The sequence below is a fragment of the Grammomys surdaster genome, unplaced genomic scaffold, assembly GCF_004785775.1.
Source record: "Grammomys surdaster isolate TR1022 unplaced genomic scaffold, NIH_TR_1.0 126271, whole genome shotgun sequence".
Classification (NCBI taxonomy): Eukaryota; Metazoa; Chordata; class Mammalia; order Rodentia; family Muridae; genus Grammomys; species Grammomys surdaster.
In genome coordinates, this window is record NW_021621071.1 from 4,448,108 (window position 1) to 4,473,045 (window position 24,938).

Genomic DNA, 24,938 nt, shown 5'->3' on the forward strand with positions numbered 1-24,938 from the left:
AGACCTCATTAAATTAGGTTCATTTTTAAGCATTTAACCACACACCTTTTTCACTGCCAGCAGTTGTCAAGTGACTTTCTTTTCTTTTTTTTTTTTTCTGGATTTTAAGGGATTAGCAGTTTATAGTATAAAATGCCACATTGCACCACACTGCGACTTCAGGAGTTAAAGGCATAAATAGCACCCAAAGTTCCTAGCGTGTAGGACGGCCATTGCTTTCTATCAACAATGTTTGTTTTCTATGTGTTTTTTTCACTAAATTCACGATTTTAACAAGTGTTGCAAACTCTTATGTTACTACCCTCCAGGAGCTAGAAAGTTCATAGTATCAAAATGAGATTAATTTACCTTTTAGCTTCTCTATGAAGTTGTCCAATTTACATATGAATTTTTCACTATGCCAAGTTAAAAAAAAATCACTCATTTGAGAACAGAGAGTCTATAAGCTAAGATAGTAAAAGACCTCCTACGTGTCTATGTGACCCGGGAAAGAAGAATAACAAACCGATTTTGGCAAAAGTAAATTCTGACAGATACACAAAATTCACCTGCATCTCTCCATAAAGCAATAAATCATTTCTCTCACTGCGCTTACCATACGGACACACTAATAATCAAAGAAATGGAAGCACAGCTGATCAGTAACTACGCAGCGGCTCCGAAGGGGCAGCCACTCTATCACACATTTCAACTAAACCCAGTGACAGTTGCTTACTCGATACGGTCTGTTTGTGTATGTGTGCTTACCTTATCACCTGAGAAAAATGATATCCCATGCACATAGAAACAGCACAGCGCTTTGTATAAGACACAGATGGGAGGATACGAACTGAGCTCCTCATCTGGATGTCGGAAGTCACCCCACATTCCAGACAATTTCACATTATATACTTACACCTGTTCCTCTTCTCGTACCTGGTGACATATTTCATGAACAATGACCATGGTGACATCCAGCAAATAAGAAATAGATGACACACTGGGATCCAGCAGTATTCTTTGTTCCACAAAAATACTCAGTCCCCAGTTCTCCATAGCAGCATAAGGATGCTTAGGCACAGCTAAAAGATCTAGAAATAAAATGAGAGAGTTCCAAAGGTTTTTAACGACACTGGATCTGAAATTTCACAACTTAAAAAGTTCAGAAATCCTAATAGAAAGGAGTACATGTTCTTTACGACTTTGTCTTATATTAAACACCGAGGCATGTCTATGTGACAGTAGAAATATAGGCTATCTCCATCGATGACGGTCATACTCGTTCATCACACTTCATATCAGGCCCAACACTCCAGGAAGCTGGAAGTATTCGCAACATTATTGATGAGCCCATCCTAATAAGTTTCAGAAAAGGCAAAGAAACCAAATACAGGAGGAACCGAGAGTCAAAGGCACTGTGCCTTCTAATGAAAATATATTCTTTCAGCCCAGTGCAGAAACGAGTGTGTGATCACTTCGTCTCAACCCTATCTCAACGAAAACACTGCAAACTAGTTTTAAGATGTGATGTCATTCATTTTCTAATTTCTTAAACTCCAGTACATTCTTTTGCTCCTGCTAAAATAAAATGCTACATTTAATCTTAGCTTATAGAGAAAACCATGACAGTGGATGCAGTTGCAAAGAAAGAATAGAGGGGACCCATGGGCTTCGGTCTGGGCTTGCCACCATCAACTACAGACGTGACATCAGTAAATCACTTAGGTTCTCAGGACCACAATTCCCTCAGCTATAAAGTAAAGTTATTGGCCTTTTCTTTAAAATGCCTTCCAGCTCGAAAAATCCATGATTAGACGGGTCTAAAAATATGTGCTTATTTTGAAAGGTCGTCAAGGTATTATCAACTTCTGATTATGGTGAACAAAGAAGTAGACATTTCACTCACTCCCCCTGCAATGGTAAATAAAATATTTTAAAAGAACACTAATCCCCAGGCTCAAAAAATAAACCTCTCAGTGGCTCAGGGATGGAACCCAAATGCAACATGGTTGTTATGTGAAGCTGTGGACTTGCTGGTATCTGGCTCCAAATGCAGCACTAATAGCTAGGGTTTGGCTCTGGCCGGAAACACTAGGGTCAAAAAGACCAATGCCAGGTTAACTGCTTGATGCCAAGGGATGAGGTAAGGCATGCACACAGAGAGTAGAAAATGGCTGGTGCTCACTGTGTTCTGAAAGTGGCAGCAAGGGCCAAGAAGGATTTGAACCATGGCTCCTATACATCTGTTCTTAATCATAATAAACATCCTCACTCCAAAATGGAAATTCATCTCAGTAATGGAGTAATGTATTCCAAGGCTACCAGCAAATTGCATGACAATGTTCAGTATAGTATTGTTTCTAAAAGTAAAATGGGAATTTATATGCCTTTTCACCAAAATGACACTTTTATATCAAACAAGGTATAAAAGTATTTCATAAAGGAATACAATATAGCAATTAAAATCAGCAATCTTCCCACTGGGTTCTGTCATTACAGCTATCAACACAGACAATCTGAAGAACATAACAATAAAGAGAGAAGGTATAAGATGACCCCATTCTCATTAGAAACATTCAAAATAACACTGCCTAGTGTATACAGATCTTCTTACATGTAGGACAGACAAAGATAACAAGAGAAATATCCATGCATACACACACAGAAACTGATAATAACTTCAAGTTCATGGTTGCTACTAAGGAGAAAGGAAAAGACTACAGGACAGCCACACGATGAATTAATGTCTGTCTTCATATCAGTGTTTTAAAGCTGGTGGTGAGTACATTGATATTAGCATAATAGTATTCATCCTATTATGTATGCTTTAAATATTTCACAACAAACCATTGAATCGATTGGTTTTAGCATCCAATTGATTTTTGTTTAATTTTTGAATTCACAAATATCTTTTCAGTATTGGTGATGTTTTGAAATCTGAAATATGTATTAAAGTGAGTCAAACATATCTCTTCTAATTCTACTACATATTAAACTCATAATGAAGGCATGACAACTGTAACATAGAAAAATTTAATATTTAAAATATTATATGAGAAGAGAAATGTATCTGTTCAGGAGATTCTTGAAAATGTTATTTATTGGGTTGGGCTTCAAATGGTGACTAGGATTTTAGTAGGTATGTGGTTTAATCTGCTCATTCATAGGATTTTAATTTACAAAAAGAAGTCATATATGCAAGCACGAAGAATTGCCATCCAGTAAATATTGTTTGGGGCTGCCTTTCAAGCTAGTTTCTATCTGCATGGTGGTGCTTATGTATGGAGAAGTTTAGCTAAGAAGTAGGAAGTGAAAAAAAGAAATGTACTGGCTAGTACATGCTAGGAAATATATTCCAATATAAACAATACAGGATGAATGAGTAGGGAAGGTGTGGGCAAAGCATCCCTCTCCAATATAATCGCCCTTACCTGGCATGTGAGTAATATTAAAAGCCAGTTTATTTGAAGACCTATGCAAGTGTATCTTGAAGGAGTATAGTAAATACTGCAGTGCTCAGGTATGGAAGTAACAAATATTTTGGATAAACAAAGAGGAGGCTGATGGGTTGGCACCATATAATAAGGGAGATGTAGGCCACAGAACTAGTACACAGGTAATTCACCCACTTTACATAATTAAAGACATTGTCTACGTATTAATAAACTAGATAACAGACCCACAATGTATTGATGTTACCTGCTATTAGTACATGGTTAAAACCATAGCTGTCCCAGAATCAGGAACTCATGGAAACAGATGGACCTATATACAATTATTTTCCAGGAAGAGTCCTTTTGCATGAAGAGCCAATTCTGAATCCTATAGATCTTTGTGAGCAATGTAGAGCCTGGTCCTCACTCACAGCTGAGTGAGCAGATCACATAGGGCTGAATAGGTGCAAAGACCTGGAAAGAAGTCTGCAAACATATGACTCAGAGATGTCATGTAGAAGTCTGTGATCAAAGGGAAAATGCACTGAAGGGCAGTTTGTGGATTACAAATGACTATTAAGCAGTATAAACACAGATACACCTGAAAAAGCACTTATCACAAAAGGATAAAGAGCCAGGTTCCATTCCTACAACCTTTGATGGTACATGCTTTTAATCCAGCACTGGTAGGCAGAGTCAAGTGGCTTCCTAAGGCCCCCTGACTAACCTGCCCACAGTGACTTCCAGAACACAGTGAGAAACCCTATCTGAAAGGACAAGGTGTATGATTCCTGAAGAGTGACGCCTAAAAATAGCAGACCTCTGGCCTCTATGTGTACTGACATATACTTCCTACACATGATACCTACACCAATATGTATATTCTTACACACACACACAAACACACACACACTTAAAAACAAGTATGTTGAGGGAGCACCTGTTGAGTGGTACAGTTTTAAGTCCTTGATAGCATATGGCTTTACATTAGCATCCAGAAGTATGAAGACACCAAAGTCTGGACAACAGTGTCATAGATAAACCAAGCAAGAACTCTAAACAAATAAGACAAATTCAGATAAAGCACCTGCTGGGCAGGGTTTAACATGGTGAGTAGAAATGGATAACTTATTAGTTACAGACATAAGAAAATATCAGCCACAGAGGAGGTAAAAGAAAGGGAAAGTGAACATTCTCAGATTTGGTACCACACATATAGTAACCGCACTTACAACATAATAGAGAATTGGGGTCAAATAACTTTGGAAAAGCATATTGCAATAGCTCTTCATAAACTAAGGCAACTCAGAGGATAATCTTATAATTGAAGAATATATCCATTACATAGATATCCACACAAAGGCATGTGGATACATATTCTCATGAAAACTGAATTTTCAGCACCTAAAAATTGGGCATAACCCAAATACCCATCAACAGGCAAAGAATAAAATGAGATAAAGCATGCAACAAAGTACTGATCACGAGTAACCAAAATAGATGAACTATTGGGACAGAATACAGCATGAGCGAGCCCCAAAATAGTGTATTGATTTTCTTTGTTAAATTAAAGAAACGCATGCTATATAATTAACCTTATTTCTGTAAAATTCCTAGAAATTTAAGCCAATCTGTAGTAATGAAGATCAGTGAGTGACTGGGGACAAATATAGAAGCCAATACAGCATGATGCTAGGAGTTATTTTGGAGTCAGAGTCACATTATGCTGATGGTTATGTACACATTAAAGCATCAAGTCGCTCACAGAATATACCCATGTGGTATAACTCAGTGAAACTACTTTGTAAAGGGTGTTAGTGACTAAAGCAGTATTATGCTTATTTGAGGCATATAAGGCTCACTTATATTGAATTAAGTTACTTTAATGTTGCAAAGTAATGAGACTATATTCATTAAAATATGCATCCATGACTTTTTAGTATGCCTCCCAAAGAAAGAAAGCTCACCTTTCAGGATATAATTATAAATAAAAATTCAAAGAAAGTGTTAGATGAAGTTATACATAGTGCTCTTCCAAATAGCACTATCATCTAGAAAACTATTGTTAACAGAGGGGGGAGATCATATATTAAAGAATGTGGTGGCTTAAATAAATACAAAAGTCTATCACAGCCCATTCCCTTCCTCCTGACTCTGATATGTAACAGTGCCTCTGCTATGCCAGCACTAGGCTAAAATGGCTCTGAGGGAAGCCACAACATCTTAGACATGCTCCTCAAATTTTGTTTGAATCTACCATTTCTGAGAACTGCTTTGTTGATTCATAGAAAACAGCAAGAAGCTCATGTTTTCTCCTGTTCCTCGGGCTGACTCCTCTTACTGTTTCTTTAGTTTGGGGTTTTTGGTTTTGTCTCTTCTTTCTTTTCTTTCTTTTTTGTTACTCTCTTGTCATTGTGACTTTGGGAAAAAAAGAAAACTTCTCAGAATCTTCACTTAGAGTCTCTGTGCAAGATGTTCGTGTGCTTGAGTGTCATCGTGGCCTCACTCAAACTCTGCTCACTTTAAATTTCATTATACTCAATCCATAACTCACGTTATTGTAAAAAGCTCCCCTGCTGTGATTTTTAGAGAAGAATAATTTAGAAATTATTAACTCATGAAGACTCTGCCTTTATCAATCGATTACTGACAAGTGACATTACAGCACACTGGATGGTCACCTACAATCTGACCAATTTAAAACAAAACTTTGCAAAGGAAAATCCATGTTTTAAATATGATTATGTCTTAGACCACATCCATATCTATTCCAGGGTAAGTACATCCCATGAGACACAGGATGGATACCTGGCACTGCCTTTTACAAAGCTTGACTGGTTAGCGTTGCCTCTTCTATCCCTTTTGTTCTGTGATGACACTGTCTGCTCTGGAAGATCACAGCATCAAGGCATTGTCTTAGAGCACAGCACTCAGCAAACATCAAAGACACCAGTACCTTGTATTTTCCAGATTCCAGAACTGTGAGGAACAGATTTCCATTGTGACTCTAAAATTTTCTTATAATAACACAATCAAAGGAAGACACTTAACCTAATACTTCTTCTTCTTTTTTCTTTTACTCTTCTCATCTACCCACATGTCACCCACTGCTCACATGATCAAACAACTGTTACGATGTCTACATGAAAATGTCTAGGCATTTGCAATGAGCTGTTGCTTGTCAGGCCCCAAACATACCCATGGTTTCTTGCATAGCATCTCACCTCCACTTTTTAAAATATAGTTAAAACTTTAAGATAGCCTAGATATTTTTTTTGCATTCTACGGAAAGTCTGCCACCATGAAACATTGTTCTACTACTCTGACCATGTAGGTTGACCCTGCAACCATATAGAAGAACTCAAAACGTCATCAAATGTAGTCTGCCAATGGACATCAACAGCAAATCAATCTCTAGCATTAGCTACACTGTTATGACAATTAATTTTATGATCCATTACCATATTGGCTAGAAATATACTCTTGTATCTTTTCCTTTATTAAATAACTACTAGCAAATGGAAGTACATGCATCATAAGGCTTGTCTCCACTTCCACAGTCGTGCAGAGCCCTCAGGTTATAATAGACACAGAGTAGAGAATAAGCTATTCAGACAAAGACTCATGTCCTCACTCGAGCGTGAGACCCTAGGATCTTGCAGTTCAGAAACCCTACCAGATGATCAGGCACTCACTCTATACTCCACCTAAGAGGAAAAACAGAACAGATGCTAACAGATGCATGACTTCAGATATTTATCAATTATTCTTCTCTTCCATGACATTTTCCCTTATTCTAGCCTCTGAAGCCTTGGCTTTCACTGTCAGTATTTCTTTATTTGCCAATGTCAGGCTTCTAGCAAGACACCCAATTTCCTCAATTCATTTTGATTTTGCATCAATTCTGTTTTGCTGATTTGTTAAAAGACTAAGATAATCCCTAACTAGTTCAATTTCCCACTATATCACACTTCAACTTTTAAGCTAAAATGTGGGGAGGGTATAGAGAAATAGCTCAAAAGTTATAAGTATGTGTCACTCTTCTAAGAGACTCATGCTTGTTTCTCATATCTCATGTGATGTGGCTGACAATCACCTGTTATTCCAGCTACAAGAAGAACTGACAGCTCTGGCCTTAATGTACACCTGTACTCATTTATGTGAATTCACACACACACACACACTCACACACACCACACACACAATTAAAAACACTGAAACTAAGTCTTGGTTTTGTTTTTTTGTTTCTTTGGTTTTTTAAAGAAAGACAAAGTCCTTGAAAGTTAAGATGTGTAATGCCAAGGACAAACTATCGGAGACTGAGAGATATCTCAGTAGGTAAAGACACTTGCCTCCATACCTGGTGGTCTGTATTCCACTCCTTAGGACGCACATGATAAAAAGAACAGACACTAAAGATTGTCTACTGACTTCCACAAATGTGCTACTGTACTTTTAAATCCACAAACATGTATTTGCACATAAACTAAAGGAAGGAAGGAAGGAAGGAAGGAAGGGAGGAAGGAAGGAAGGAAGGAAGGAAGGAAGGAAGGAAGGAAAGAAGGAAGGAAGAAAAGAAAGAAAGAAAGAAAGAAAGAAAGAAAGAAAGAAAGAAAGAAAGAAAGAAAGAAGGAAGGAAGGAAGGAAGGAAGGAAAGAAAGAAAGAAAGAAATGAAAGAAGGAAGGAAGGAAAGACGGAAGGAAAGAAAGAGAAAGAAAAAAGAAAGGGGAGGGAAAAGAAAACCGAAGTAAAAAAAAACAGATAAACAGAAAAGAAAAAGAAACATTGGCTGATGTTCACAAAACAATTTTCAAACAGATGAGTAGCTTTCCTTTGGATGACAACTCATGCTTAACACTGTTAGCTAAAAGCTCACCATATATCCCCAAGATACACAGATGGTTAAGTATTAGTGTAATCATTTGAGAATAGGATTTTACTTTCCCATGCCCAGCTATCAGTTCCATGGAAAGTCTTTTCCACAGGAAGGGCTCTGCTGTCCTTAGGCCCTAGTCACCTCTTTGTTCCTAGTCTAATTTCTACTTAGCTGTACTTTCTTGATACTCGCAGACAGAATCTGAACTCTGTCTTGGAACGTCCATCTCAAGTCTATCTTTTTCTCACATCTTCAATCTTTAGTTCCAACTCTTGCCTCTGTTTTTCACTTCACTTTATCTTTAAGCGTTATCTTCAGTATCTTCTTCCACACTGTATCCTAGCAGCATCTTATTCAGAAGGCATCCTTTTTGTTCCAGCTCTCCTGCTCTGGCCTTCTTAATGAAGGATGCTCTAGATAATGGTTCCAGGTTCAAGTTTCAGATCTCACAGTGCCTGAGATCCAACCTCAGACCCATCACTAATGAGCTATGGGGCCTTGAATATATTGTTCAATCGCTTTTAGTTTTCATTTTGTCATTGATATATGGGAGGTTGTAACAGTACCTGCATTTCAAGTTGGGAAGATTAATTGGTAGATTGCATAAAGACTTATTTCTAGGTAGAATGCATGCTAAATCAACATATCACTGTTTGAGAGTTTTACATTACCTCTCCATCTTGGGGAAACAGTTGTATCACAAACTTTAGCTGGAAGATGAAAAAGTCTACAGAAAAAGTTCGGGTCAGATTGTCACATTCAAGATTTTGATTTCTGAATTAAAATTGAAAAATTTAAATAAATATATGGCACACCTAAAAGCACCATAAGACGTGACATAATCATTTAGTGCCATGGAAGAAAACTTTAATGCAGACTAGATCAAAACCCAAAGTGTCAGATTTTGCCTATGCCATGGCTGGCACTTGCAATAGAAACCATGTACATATGCAAAACTATAAATACATGTCTTTATTTATGCAGGAATATAAAATTCCTTGTTTGGAAGGCTAACATTCATAAAGTTAGAAATTGAAATTTTATCCAGTAATATTGATAAAGTAAAATTTATAAAAGCTATCCATTTGATATTTACTAAACCTCATATATTTTTGCTTTGTCTCAGGTATAGTATTTGAAGAAGTTTCTTACAAACAGCCTAACGTCCCAGTGACTGCTTTTAAGTTTGGTTGATAAAGATGAGTTTGCAGTTAGACATGCTAGGACGCATTCGCAAGAATTGATGAGTGAGTCAGTCCTTCAGAGTTCAAAGCAAGATCCACTTTTCTCCCGATTGACCTTCTATTTGCATACCAGAAAAACACAATTTCAGCTCCACGTTTTGCCCTGTAACAGAATTGTCATCAGCAATCCTTGTGTTCAAATGCTTTGCTTTTTACTTTCCAAGCTTTGGCATCCTCCTAAATCAACATTAGACAATAATACATAATCGGTATTCTTGCTGCTCCTCTTGCTAGATGCTCAAAAGAAGGTTGCTAAGGGTTCTGTTGTTGTTGTTGTTGTTGTTGTTGTTTGGCATTTTCACAACGACTTTTTCCCAACACTTAGTGATTAGTTTCAATTTCAAAGGAGCAATTTCATCTGTTGCTTACTTTTCTTTTTACCCTGAGAAAGTGTTTCGATGCCAAAGGATTTTCTAAATACACAGAGAACACTTATCAGTTTTTCACCCATTTAATTATTAAAATTATTCTGACTTTATCTTCCTTCAGTGTATTATGCTTAATCATTGTTGTGCCTGAAGCTTGTTCATAACACATTGTCTTTGCTTCGAGGGTTATGATCAGACAATAAATACAGAGAATACACTAAGCGACCTCATATATATGATCTGGTTTCACTCCAAGTTTGATAGATTTATATATATATATATATATATATATATATATATATATAGCAATGTTCATCTTTTATGCAAGAGAATTCAAATTGAATGTAAAGAATCCTAGTCTTTATATTTTCTCTTCTTAACAATAACATTACCAAACATGTTTTTGTAAGCCTACTCACTATCTAAAACAATGGATGGATTTTCATACTCTCTGAAAAATTCATTTCCTATTAATTTCTGAGAGTATATTGCAAATCTATTTCCTACTTCAAGAGTTTTACAACTTTTATCCAATAATAACTTTACTACTTAGAACTTCATTAATCAAGCAATAGCCAAAATAAGAATGGTGTAAGATTGTCTCAAATGGCAATTATGCTAGACTTTCTGACTCACGTTCAAAGAACTATATACTTAGTTGGGCTAAGGACATTTTCTAATAAAACTTCCATATTTCTATTTTGCTGTTTATTTTAGAAACTCAGACGCAATGCATTTTAGTATCCAGCCCCTCTGTAGCCCAAACATGTCTTTACACCACACTCTCAAATTTATGTCTTCTGTAATCATCATATATATATATATATATATATATATATATATATATAATTTTGCATAATACCTTAACTGTTTATATAATTTATTGACTTAAATTACTGTTGCACATATGCATATGGGTGTAGAGGTGACCACTTGGGCATGCACAGTCCATAGCAGGGCTTAACTCTGAAGAAAACTGACTCCTTTCCCCTCACCAGCAATCCTGTGAACTACAAGAGTGATTGGCTCAAAAATATATGGCCAACAATGCAATAGTGTCACTAATATGTTGGTCCTAACCAACAGCTGTCTGATTGGATTTAATGCCTGCTCAATAGAAGGGAAGTCATGCTAGTATTGTCAATCCATCTAAGCATCCATGGCTGAAGAAACCTTAGAAGGGAACCTTTGACAAGCATTCTTACTAACTTGACATAGTATCCGGATGCTTTCTAAATACATTACTGTAATTTACTATAGGCCAAAATGATCTGGACTGTAGAAGCATGAACTTAAACAATAATGATATAGTGCTGAATCCACCTGGGACAGCTTGCAGAGGTGAGTGGCATACACAGTCTCCTGAGAACCATTGTCTACCTTTGCCCTTCCTCCTCAATATGGAGAAGACTTGTGGGATCTCAAGATCATCCTGCCCCTGACATGAAAACTTCATGAGCCCCAAAACTAACCATCTTGGAACACTGCCTGACTACCCATCCTTGTTGGATCTGCCTGCCACCCCAGATAGATCTGACTGGGTCAGACACTGCAGAGTAGGGCCCACACTGACACAATGTGAAGAGTGGAGTGTGCCTGAGGCACAGCCAACAGAGTAGAGTACCCTGATCTCCACTGTCTGGCCCAGGGCTCCTCCCAACTTTCCAAAAATTCCTCCTGTCACTAGGATCATCTAGTCAACACTAGGGAAAACCTGATGCCTAAAGGATAGTATAAGAACACAATGAATGAGACCCAGAGCAATAGGCCTCACCAGAACCCAGCTATCCTTCTACAACAAACCCTGGATATGCTAATGAAACTGAAGCACAAGAAGAGGATCTTAAATCCAATATTATAAAGATGATGGAGGACTCTAAAGAATACATGAATATATAAATCCCTTAAGGAAATACAGGAAAATACATTCAAAGGGGTCAAAGTATTAAAAGAGGAAGCAAATAAATGTAAATAAATATAGAAAAATACAAACAAGTGAAGGTTATGAATTAAACTGTCCAAGACCTGGAAAGGGAAATGGAAGCAATAAAAAAAAAATAACCCACAAACTGAGAAAATCCTGGAGATAGAAATCCTAGAAAGGAAAAAAGGAACTACAGACATAATCATCACCAAAAGAATACAGGAGATGGAACAAAGAATCTGAGGTGTAGAAAGAAGAAGTAATATCTAAAGAAGATGCAACATCTAAAACGTTCATAACACAAAACATCCAGGAAATTTGGGACACTATGAAACAATTAAACCTAAAAATAATAGGAAAGGAAGAAGATCCCCAGCTCAAATGTCCGGAAAACATCATCAACAAAATCATAGAAGAAAACATTCCCAACATACCAGAAGCTTACAGAACAGCAAACAGATTGGACCAGACAAAAAAATCCTCCTGCCACATAATAATCAAAACACTAAATGTACAAAACAAGAAAGAATTTTAAAAGCACCAAGGAAAAAAAGTCAAGTAGCATATAAACTCATAATGATGCCCTATTTCTCATCTGAGATTCTAAAAGCTAGAAGGACCTGATCAGGTCTTACAGGCCTTAAGATACCACAGATGTCATCTCTAGACTGTTATACTCAGCAAAACATTCAATCATCATAGATGGAGAAACCAAAATATTCCATGACAAAACTAAATTAAACAATACATCTCCACTAAACCAATCCTACAGAAGATATTAGAAGGAAAACTCTAACCCAATGATCCTATTTATACTCAAAAAAACACAGGAAATAAATTATTTTACACCATTAAAACACAAACACACACAGAGAGAGAGAGAGAGAGAGAGAGACAGAGACAGAGACACAGAGACACAGAGAGAGAGAACCACTACAAACATCAAAATAACAGAAATTAACAATGATTTGTCAGTAATATCTATCAACATCCAACAGACTCAATTTCCCTGTAAAAAGACAAAGACTAACAGAATGAATAAGTAAATTGAATCCATCGTTTTGCTATATACAAGAAACTCATCTCAGTAACAAAAATTACCTCAGTATAAAGAGCCAGAAAAAGGGTTTCCATGCAAAAGAACCCAAGAAACAAGCTGGAGTAGCCATTCTAATATCTAATAAAATATACTAGCAACCAAAAGTTATCAAAAGAGACAGGGAAGGACATTTCATACTCATCAAAGGAAAACTCAACCAAGAGGACATCTTAGTCCTGAACTTCTATGCTCCAAATTCAAGGACACTCACATTCATAAAAGAAATATTACTAAAGTTTAAATAACAAATCAAACCCCACATATTAATAGTGGGAAACCTCAATACCCCACTCTCACCAATGGAGAGGTCAGCAAGACAGAAACTAAACAGAGAAATAACAAAACTAACTGAGGTTATAATTCAAATGCACTTAACAGATATCTATAGAACATTTCACTCAAACACAAAAGAATATCTGTTTCTCAGCAGCTCAGGGAACCTCCTCCAAAATTGATCATATAATCAATAAACAAAGCAAACCTCAACAGATACAAGAGGTTTGAAATAGCTGCACACATCTTAACAGATCACCATAGATTAAATCTGGACAACAACAGCAAAAGAAAGCATACATATTCATAGAAACTGAATGACTCTACTCAATGATCACTGGGTCAGAGAAGAAATAAAGAAAGAAATTAAAGACCTTCTATAACTCAGTGAAAATGAGGGCATGACATACCCAAAATTATGGGACACAATGAAAGCAGTGCTAGGAAGAAAATTTATACCACTAAATTTCCTCATAAAGAAATTGGAGAGTTCTCATACTGATGAATTAAAAATACATCTAAAGGCTCTAGAGATAGAAGAAGGAGGAGGAGGAGGAGGAGGAGGAGGAGGAGGAGGAGGAGGAGGAGGAAGAGGAGGAAGAAGGAGAAGGAGACGGAGAAGGAGAAGGAGAAGGAGAAGAGGAGGAGGAGGAAGAAGAAGAGGAAGAAGAAGAAGAAGGAGGAGGAGGAGGAGGAGGAGGAGGAGGAGGAGGAGGAGAAGGAGAAGGAGAAGAGGAGGAGGAGGAGGAGGAAGAAGAGCAGGAGGAGGAGGACGACAATGAGGAGGACGAGGAGGACGAGGAGGACAAGGAGGAGGAGGAGGAGGAAGGGGGAGGGGGAGGAGGAGGAGGACAAAGAGGAGGACAAGGAGGAGGACGAGGAGGAAGCAAACACACCCAGGAGGAGTAGATGTCAGGAAGTAATCAAACTGCAGGCTGAAATTAATTGATTGGGAAAAAAAGAGAATATAAAGAATCAATGAAATCAGGAGCTGGTTCTTTGAGAAAATCAACAAGATAGACAAACCCTCTTCTAACTACAAAGAAGAAGATGGTACCCAAATTAACAACACTAGAAATGAAGAGAGAGATTAACAACAGACACTGAGAAAACTTTAAGAATCATTAGGTCTGACTTCAAAGTCCTATACTCCACAAAATTCGAAAATCTAAATGAAATGTATGATTTTCTAGACAGATACCAATGACCAAAGCTAAATCAAGATAAGGTAAACTATCTTAATAGTCCTATAGACCCTAAGACAATAGAAGCACTCATTAAAATTCTCCCAACCAAAAAAAGCTAAGAACCAGATGGTTTAAGTGTGGATGTCTACCAGACTTTCATGGAAGAGCTAATGTCAATACTTCTCAAACTATTCCACAAAATAGAAACAGAAGGAACAACGCCAAACTCATTCTATGAGGCCACAGTCACTCTGGTACCTAAATCACACAACGGCTCAAAAGAGAAAAAAAAATATTTCAGAATAATTTTTAATTTTTTATGAACATTGTTGCAAAAATATTCAATTATATAGTCTCAAATCAAATCTAAGAGCACATCAAAGACATCATCAACCATGATCAAGTAGGCTTCATCCCAAGGATACAGGAGTAGTTCAATATATGAAAGTCCATCAACATAATTCACCACATAAAGAAGCTGAAAGGAAAAAACACATGATCATCACTCTAGATGCTGAAAAGCATTTGACAAAACCCAACATGTTTTCATATTAAAAGCCTTAGAGAGGATAGAGAAGAGGCATATCTAAACACTATTAAGGCAACATAGAGCAAGCCAGTTGCCAACATCAAATTAAATGGAGAGAAACCTAAAGTATTTCCACTAACATCCAGGGCGAGACAATGCTTTCCACTCTGCTCATATCTCTTCAATATAGTACTTGATGTTATAGCTAGAGCAATAAGACAACTAAAGAAAATCAAGTGGATACAAATTGGAAAAGAAGAAGTCAAAGTATCACTATTTACAGATGATATGATAGTATATATAAGTGACCCCAAAAAATTATACCAGAGAACTCCTATAGCAGATAAACAACTTCAGCAAAGAGCTGGAATACAAAATTAACTGAAATAAATCACTAGTCCTGCTCTACACAGTGATAAATGGCTAAGAAAGGTTAGTGAAACAGTACCATTCACAATAGCCACAAACATCATAAAATCCTATGGCATAAATCTAACCAAACAAGTGAAAGACCTATATGACAAAAGCGTCAAATCTCTGCAGAACAAAATTGAGGAAGATATCAGAAGCTCATGGACTGGTACTATTAACATAGTGAAAATGGTCATCATACCAAGAGCGATCTATAAGTTCAATGCAATCCCCATCAACATTCCAACACATTTTATAGACCTTGAAAGAGCAATTATCAACTTCATATGGAAAAGCAAAATACCCAGGATAGCCAAAACAATCCTGAACAATAAAAGAACTTCTGAAGGTATCACCATCCCTGACTTCAAGCTGTAGTACAAAGTAATAGTCATAAAATTTGCATGGCATTGGTATAGAAACAGACAGGTTGATCAACGGAATCAAACTGAAGGTGAGTAAATAAACCCATACACTCATTGACACTTAATTTTTGACCAAGAAGCCAAAAATATACAGTGGAAAAAGGAGAGCATCTTCATCAAATGCAGCTGATCTGTCTGGATGTCTACCTATAGAAGAATGAAAATAGATCCATATTTATCACCCTGCACAAAAGTCAATTCCAAATGGATCAAAGACCTCAACATAAAACCAGATACACTTAATCTAATAGAATAGAAAGTGTGAAATAATTTTGAACTTGTGGGTACAGGAGGCAACTTCCTGAACAGTACACCAATGGCTCAGGCACTAAGCTCAAGAATTAGTAAATGGTACCTCATAAAACTGAAAAGGACAAAACGACATCCTACAGATTAAGCAAAGATCTTCACTAACCCTACATCCAAAAAAGAGCTAATATCCCAAATATTTAAAAAAAAAAAAAACTCAAGAAGCTACACAACACCAATCCAAATAACCCAATGAGAACAAAGCATAATGTTATTATGTGTAAAAAATGCTTCAATAAAATCTATTGCTTTGCATGTCCTAAAATGAAAACTCACTTTTTAAAAACAAACAAACAAAAAGGAGTACAGAGCTAAACTGAGAATTCTAAACACAGGAATCTCGAAGAGCTGAGAAGCACTGGAAGAAAGGTTCGAAGTCCTTAGTCATCAGCCAAACCAAAACAGCAATGATATTCCACCTTACACTCATTAGAATGGCTAAGATTAAAAACTCAAAGGATAGAACATGCTGGAGAAACTGTGGAGCAAGAAAACCCCTCCCATGCCAGTGGGAGTGCAAACCTGTACAACCACTCTAGAAATCAATTTTTGAAGTTTCTCAGTAGACTGGGAATAATTCTACCTTAAGACCAAGCTATACCACTCCTGGACATACACACAAAAGATGCTCCAGCATTCAACAAGGACACTTACTCAATTATGTTCATAGGAGTTTTATTTATAATAGGGAGAAACTGAAAACAACCTAGATGTCTCTCAACTGAAGAATGGATACAGAAAGTGTGGTATATCTGCACAATAGAATACTATTCAGCCATTAAAAACAAACACATAAGGAATTTCAAGGCAAATGGATGGAACTAGAACACTATCTTCCTGAATGAAGTAACCCAGACCAAAAGGAACATGCATAGTATATACTTGCTTATAATGCCATAAAGTACAGGTTAACCATGCTATAATCAACAGACCCAAAAAAGTCAAATTATCAAGGAAGGATGTTTGAATCTTTCTCAGAAGGGGAAACAAAATAGATATTGGAGATTGTTGGAAGGAAGGAATTGGGTGGAAAAGGGGATGAGCAGAGTTGGGGCAGCGGGAGGCCATACGTAGGGAGAAAAGGGGAGATAGAAGGGAGATTGGCTATTAGGGAGGGGGAGGAAATCTCTAGGATGTGCCAGAGGGCCTACGGAGCAACCTAGCTGAGATTTCTGGCAGTGAGGGATATGGTTTCTGAGGTTGCCACTTCCTGTAGCCAGGCAGGATTCCTAGAGGTAGAAGAATAAAGACAGAAACCCACCCACAAAGCTATTAATCCAAAGTGTGTCCTACTTATAAGATGTGCAGGGACAAAGAGACTGAGGGGAGGGCCAACCAATGACTGCACCAAATTGAGACCCATCCCATGGACAAGAGCCAATCCCTGACACTATTAATGATACTCTGTGATGCTTGCAGACAGGATTCTAGCACAACTGTCCTCTGAGAGGCTCCACTCAACAGACAGTTGAAAGAGATGCAGATATTCACATCCAAGCATTAGTTGGAGCTCAAGAGTCTTATGGAAGAGTTGGGAGGAAGATTGAAGGCCCTAAAGAGGACAGGAATTTCACAGGAAGACCAACAGAGTCATCTAACTTGGGCTCTTGGGGGCTCTCAGAGAGTGAATCACCAGCCAAAACTGCATCTGACTCTTTTAGCTGCTGAGAGGTTGGGCGTCTCAGAGGGCAGGCATGTCTGTACTCCTGTCTGTAAGTACATCATAGTATCAGTAATAGTGTCAGGCCTTAGATCCTCCCCTTGTGCTAGATCCCAGTTTGGGCTGGTCATTGGACCTCCTTCCCCCCACCCCCCGCAATCTCTCAGACACTGAGTCACCAACCAGGCAGCATACACAAGCTGATGTCAGGCCCCCAACACATATACAGCAGAAGATTGCCTGGTCTTGACCCAGTGAGAGAAGATGCACCTAACCCTCCAGAGACGTGAGGCCCCAGGGAGTTGGGAGGTCTGGTGGAGTGGAGGTGGGGGGATATGGACATCCTCTTGGAGATGGGGGAGGAGATATGGAGTGAAGAACAGTCAGAAGGCAGACTGGGAGAGGGATAACAACTGGACTGTACAAAAAAATTAAAGAATAAAAAAAAAGAAAAGAAATAACGTATCCTAAAAAGCACATATGAAGATAATTACACTATAGTACATGAGGTAGGATGAGTATTGGTAGACATAACAGATGTGTAGCACGGGGCAGAAACTGTGAATATGAACTCAGTTCTGCTACTTAATTGAGCATATTACTCATCTTTTCTCCCTTTATTTTCCATATCTGAAAAATAATGCTGCACATCCTTGCAATAATTTAACAGGATCCCTGTGAGGACAGTTGTTGTAATATAATTTTCAATGTTCCCTCGCAAATGTTCCTATTTTGTGAGCACACATGATAACATTTTCCTACATTCTTTTAAATAAAGATGTTCACATAGGCTTAGAAGTAAATCCCATTCAGAACAAAGGGCAGGTATGTACACCATCGTATTAAATGACCAAGTCTCTGGGCTCCGAGCCACTCACCTGTGATATAACCTACTGTATATACAGGTCTCACCCGGCCCTCTTTATATCACTCTAGGGAGCTGAGGATCAAAGAACTGACATGTAGACAGACAGAAAGACAGACAGACAAACAGACACACACACACACAATGCTCTGATGGCTATTCCAGGAAGAAGAATAACTAAGTGTTTTGTTTCAAGTCTATGAGTTTTATGTCTTCTGCTGCCATGCAGGGAAATATGTCAGGATGCCATGCTAAAATTATAAACAGAGTGATAAAATCTTAGAATGTACATATTTCTCTATGTTAATTAATATGTATATTATTCCCCATAACTGATCGGTTGTGAATAACCACCAGCTAATATGGTACAGAGAAATGTGATCCTTCAAGGATGCTGACACCTTCATTCTCATAACTTCTTTTTTTCTTTATTCCTCTCCTTATCTCTTTCTTTCTTTCTTTTTTAAGGTCATATTGTAGTTATTTTATTTGTTTGCATTCTAGATGTTGTCCCCTTCCCATTTCTTCCTCCCACAGTTCTTCATCCCATTTCTTCTCCCCTTTGCCTTTGAGAGGGTGCTCCCACCTACAGACATCTCCCTTTCCTGGGGCTTTAAGTCTCTACAGGATTAGAGTCACCCTCTCCAACTGAGGCCAAGCAAGGCAGTCCTTTGCTACATGTGTGCTGGGGCTAGGAAACAAATAAATCCCTTAAAGAAATGCAGGAAAATACAATTAAGCAGGTGACAAAATTTAACAAAATGATCCAAGACCTAAAGATGGAAATCAAACAATAAACACATCACAAATGGAAGCAACCCAGAATTTTAAGATCATTTTTACAAAAAAAAAAAAAACAAATAAGACTGCAAATAAAATTGAAGCTACTGATCATATGATTTTGATGTGGGAGGAATAGACTGGATTGTCCAAGTCTACTGAACAAAGACAAGAGTTTTGATAATTAAAAACAAAAGAGAGACAAAGATACAGTGTCAGAGTGATGTAGCATGAGAAAAATCCTACCAGACTCTGCTCCCTTAGGAGGAAGAAACCCATCAGCCAAGAGATACAGAGAGTCTCTAAAATGTTTTGATTCTCCCCTAAAAACTCCAATAAGCACAGGGTCATTGTTTCAAGCTTATATTGTAATAAAATAAGCTACTGAGTGTGGGATAAGCTGTTAGAGGATCAATAGGAATTTAAGTCATTACTAACACTATCCCTGTCATCATTATTGTCATTGCTAAATCAAATAAATTCTCAATATTAATGTAAGGATGAAGAAACACAACACATCAACGCTTCCAACACCTCAGTGTGCTTACCCTAAGACAGAAGTTCACACAGAGCAGGAAGAGAACACAGTACTGTCCACAAACAAAAAGAGAGCAGATCAAAATGGCCAAAGCATACTAGGACAAACACTTCTTTGGACTTGACAAAGTTGAGTTGTCCTTAAAACTTCTAAACGGACTAGAGCTAACTATAAATAGTCCATGCACTAGAGAATGGTGTGGGTGAAGGGGAAAAGTCAAGTCATCATAAACAGCTAAAAGAACAAGGGACTATGACCAAAGGCAAGTAGAGAGGGAGCTAAGAAGGACATTGAGGAGTCCTGGGGGTAAAGGTCCAGGAGTATAGTAAATGGGACAGGTCCACAAAGGATGTTGACATGAAAGTGTCACAAGAGAGGATAAGAAAGCTGACAGAGCATGTAATCACATCAGCCAAGAATAGTGATACATCCTAACAGGACGGATGTCTTGACACAGTCTATAAATATCTCAGAGAATACATATTGAACCCATTAAATTTCAGTTCATGCTTGCAAAGAGCACTGAACGGCTCAGTATGCATATTAATTTTCAGAAAATCTTAAAATTAAATAATATCATTCACATAGATCTAACCATGTGTTATAAGGACCATCACCTAAATGGGAAAGTCATGCAACAGCCTCCTCTTATCTACAGAGAAACTCCCAGATATCTAGTGGATACATGAATCTGCACATAGTACTGAGCCCTATACATATAGTGGTTTTCCTACATGTACATACATATGATACAGCTAGTTTATATAGTAGGCATCAAAAGACATTACGAAATATGTTTTGAAAAGCAATTATAAAAGTACATGGTAATAAAGTTAAATAAATGTTATCTCTTTCAAAAACTCATTTCATATTACAATTATCCTTCTTCCGATATCATATTGAGGTGACAGTCTATTGCATCTGGAGATGATAACAATGCCCACATAACAACATGAAAGAGTCATTGTGCCCTGTTCTTGTATTACATGGGCTGATATGTCAGGGTTACTTAAGCATCTCATCAAACTACAACTGCAGATCTCTAGTCAGCTACTAAGTGACTCATGAACCTGTGATGTACACAGCATGGGATTACTAGACAACCTGCTGTTCTTATCTCAGCTCATCCATCCCACTCCTCAGAACAGCACATCACTTGAAACTCATGAGCTGAAATTCTCCACACAAGATTTTTGAACCATGGTTGATTGTGGATCCTCAGAAAAAAAGAAGCGAAGGTAAAGGTTGGACTATTATACTCATTATGGGATGTTAGCCAGTTCCATGGTTGGTGCCATTTGCCAGAGCAGGCTTGTCCTATAAAATGATAGTTTAGAGGCTCTTCCTGTAATGTCCAAGGTAACTGAGAGTGGTTTAAGAGAATGGGATAGCTCTTCCATTCTCTTTTCCAGCCAAAAAAAAAAAATGTCAGTAGTTTTCTTTATAAATGAATATTCTTAATTCCTAAAGCTTAGAGTTGTATGTGTGTTTCCAAATTTTCCTGTGCTTCAGATAACGTACAAAGTTATTATTCTGAAAGAAACTATTTATACAGGTATGGGAAAAATTGAAACAAGGATGCATGGTGCCTAAAGGGCAGTTCTCAGTCTGAAACACACTAATAGTACAATTATGAGCATAATTCAAAGGAACCAAGGTTGAGTTCTTAGTCTAGAGAGGTATAACATTAGCTTCTCAGAAAATCAAATACTTTTGAAGTGCCAAGGGAAGAAAAATCACTGACATCATGTGTTACTTGTTGATTTTTCTTTTATCACTTTCTGTGGCAATAAAAAGTGTAAATTAATATTATCTTGCATCTAGCCATACATAGGGCTTTGGAGTGCTATATAAATATATATGTTTATTATATACTTATGATATGTATGTATATAAATAAATAATATAAAGAGATGTTGAAACATGTGGATTTTAAAGATTCCTAGGGAAATCTCTAAAGGGAGAAGGGAATAGTGGTTTTATATTTTTTTAAAGTATGATTATAAGAAGAGAGTGCATATTAGACATTGTGTTGCTTTAATATTTTGACACTAACACAAAGATAATTTGCTTGGAATGAGCTAAGATAGAGCCTTATCAACTTACTTTTTTACCCTGCATCAGAAAAAAAGACTTTTGTGTTTCTGTAATCCAGAGCTATAAGTTTAAAAACTGAAACGGCACCAAGTCATTCGATGTCCTGAAGAAAAATGAATGTCACGTCCTGTTGAGATTGAATTATGTATCAGCTGTGGGGTATTGATCAAAATATGAGCAGCATCTTTCGTTACTGAGGGAACCTCCTGCTTTGTGATAAATATCTTCTTGAGCCTGTGAAGAAACTGCCTTTTCCAAATTTCTCCACGGGAGAGTTTCTAAGCACTTCTGACCAATGCTTGCATTCTTCAAAACCCACTACTAGAGCTCCAAATAGTCCCTAGTAAAATCACATTGGATAAAGAAATGAAATACAGAAAGATATAATACAGAGTCAGAGACTGGACTGATTCCGCTGCCCTCCATATGCCAGTATCTAGTGTGCATGACTAAATTTCACTCAGCAAGTGTATTTTCTACAAAGAAATTTTGTACTCATGAAGGGGAATTGCCAGGAAGGGGAGATCTTTTTGTACCCATCATCAGAAAACTGGCATGATGCAAAATCTCTAGCAGCTATTTTCCTACCACCATGATTAATGGAGCATGAGGGTTCTGTGGCTCAAGAAGACACGTGACTGAGCACAGTGTGCTTACAGCAGGGAGTCTACCAGGAGGAAAATGAAAACGCTCCTCTTGTGTGCAGTTGCTTTTTCTAACACAAGTCTTCAAGTCTAATTTGCTGGAACTTATATACTGGAATATGTTTGGATAGCTACTAAAGTAAACTCGAGTACTCTGACGTAAACATACTATGAAGAACTGAAGGGTTTATGACTTAAAAGCCTCAAGTAGTTTGGGAAGTAGACTTGACTCTTAACAACTGTGGGCTGTTAAGATTGAGACCCTTTGGATAAGATCAACATACCAAACTCCATTCACATATACTTTTTTGAAACAAGGGGGAAAACACCTGCACATGGAGTCTCCATCCCACAAAGTTTCCCTTTCTACCATATAAGACTCTAAAAGCCTGTACATTGTCACACAGTCTCCACTCCCTCAGAGAAATCACGGCCCTTCATTGTTCAGATTAAAGGACGGCTGCTTTTCAAGGGATCACTCTCCTCTTTATTGTCTTTTAACATTACCGCCATCAATCCTGGTCTAACAAGCACTGCTCTAAAATGCAGAGGTCCCAGGGGAAAAAAACCTGCTCATGTTCTGCAGCTGCATTTTGGATATACCATTCCCGGAGAAGGAATAGCATCCTTCCAGGTGAGCCAGTGAATGCTACAAAATGGTTAACAAGCAAACAAGACATGCTTGTCATCGCCTCTCTGTAGTGTTTTATGCATGTGCATGTGTGTGTGTGTGTGCGCACACACACACACACACACACACACAGATACCCCATAAAAATGTATGACAAGTAATCCCATGTCTCAGACTGTAGTCCATCATTAAATGACTTATCTGTACACACACACACACACACACACATATCACACACATATATATATGTGAAATCTATAATGTGAAGATTTTGTATCTATAGAGGAGCTATTTATGTAAAATCTAATACAGTTGAATTTTTATCCTGGAATTCCAAACTCTTGTTAGAAGTACTCTCTTTTATATGTAATCTTAGCTAACATCAATGCATATGGACAGGTTAAAATCAGTCCTGCTGGGTTGTGTCCCAGGGCATCCTATTTCATAATAACAATATTTTTCTAATTTTACATGTTATTCAAATTAGCCATATAAATAAATTATCTTGGACTTAATAAATTTATTTTTGATATTGTAACATATGAGCTTATTTTGCATTTTGTGTGAGACTTATTTATCTCCAATACTCCTAACATTTTTATCAGTTATTAATGCCTAAGTACGTTCTAATATCTATTATTACTGCTAATCCTAACAGTTACATTTGTTACCAGAATTATAAATTATTCATTGAAGACAAAGTACTAAACATCCGGAATATTGATAATGTCTATAATTACCTTTTTTAAAACCTATGCATCAAAATCTTCAGGCTTTATTAATGAAAATATTTTAAAGTATCAACCCCTAAACAATACCGAGTATCCTAATATTTTTGTCTCATATAACACACTATATACTACAGTACAAGGTTACATATGACATTTTCCAAAAGTGTAAAATCACCCAGAAATTTTGAATTTTATTTCTATTTTAATTATCTAACGGGAAAATGCAGCAGAAGGCAATTTCAGAAGCAATGCTAGCGTGCAAGTATCAAAAATCATAAGGTTCTAAATTTTAAATCATGTTGACATCCAGACCTCTGTTAAATAAACCTGACTCTTGTCCTCTTCCCACCTGCTTGCCCTATGTTGTCTGGCCTTTGAGACAGAGGTAGAAAAAACTAAGGTGTTCAGCAGGTCAGAAGGAATTCTCTGTATTCTGAAGCAGGAGATGCAGGGGGTAAAATAGCAGGAGGCAAATTAGGATGGGAACAAATAAATATTGAAGGATACCATATAGCTGTAGGAGTTATACTCAGGTGGTAGAAGCAGGCCAGGAACAATTTGCATTTAGGGAGGAAATTGTCACAGCGGTCTCCTTGCCTCTAGGTGTGGTTGAGGAGTCAGCAGCTTCAGCACACTGCCTGGTGATTTGTTAGGAAGGCAGGCTCTCAGAACTGGCTCCACATCCACTGATTTCAGAGATTGCTTTTTGACAAGATCCTCAAGCAGTTCACGTGAACATTCCTGTCTGAGAGGCACTGACCCGGTACAGAGCCTTCATGCTGTGTGCGTTCCCCTAGGGTTACCAGGCCCACTCAGGAAGATGGAAAAGTTAACTTGAACTTTATGTGCTGGTGTGTGTGTGTGTGTGTTCTGTGCATATGCCTGTGTGTGTGTGTGTGTGTGTGTGTGTGTGTGTGTGTGTGTGTGTGTGTG

At 37.5% G+C, this 24,938-nt stretch overlaps 1 protein-coding gene across 1 annotated transcript in view; it reads right to left on the bottom strand.

The window, feature by feature from the left end:
- Positions 1–24,938, bottom strand: part of Trhde (thyrotropin releasing hormone degrading enzyme) — a 371,444-nt gene that overhangs the window by 168,721 nt on the left and 177,785 nt on the right. The window contains exon 4 of the mRNA XM_028759101.1: positions 916–1,070. Coding sequence (XP_028614934.1) covers positions 916–1,070 — 155 coding nt within the window. The remainder of the gene's footprint in view (positions 1–915; positions 1,071–24,938) is intronic.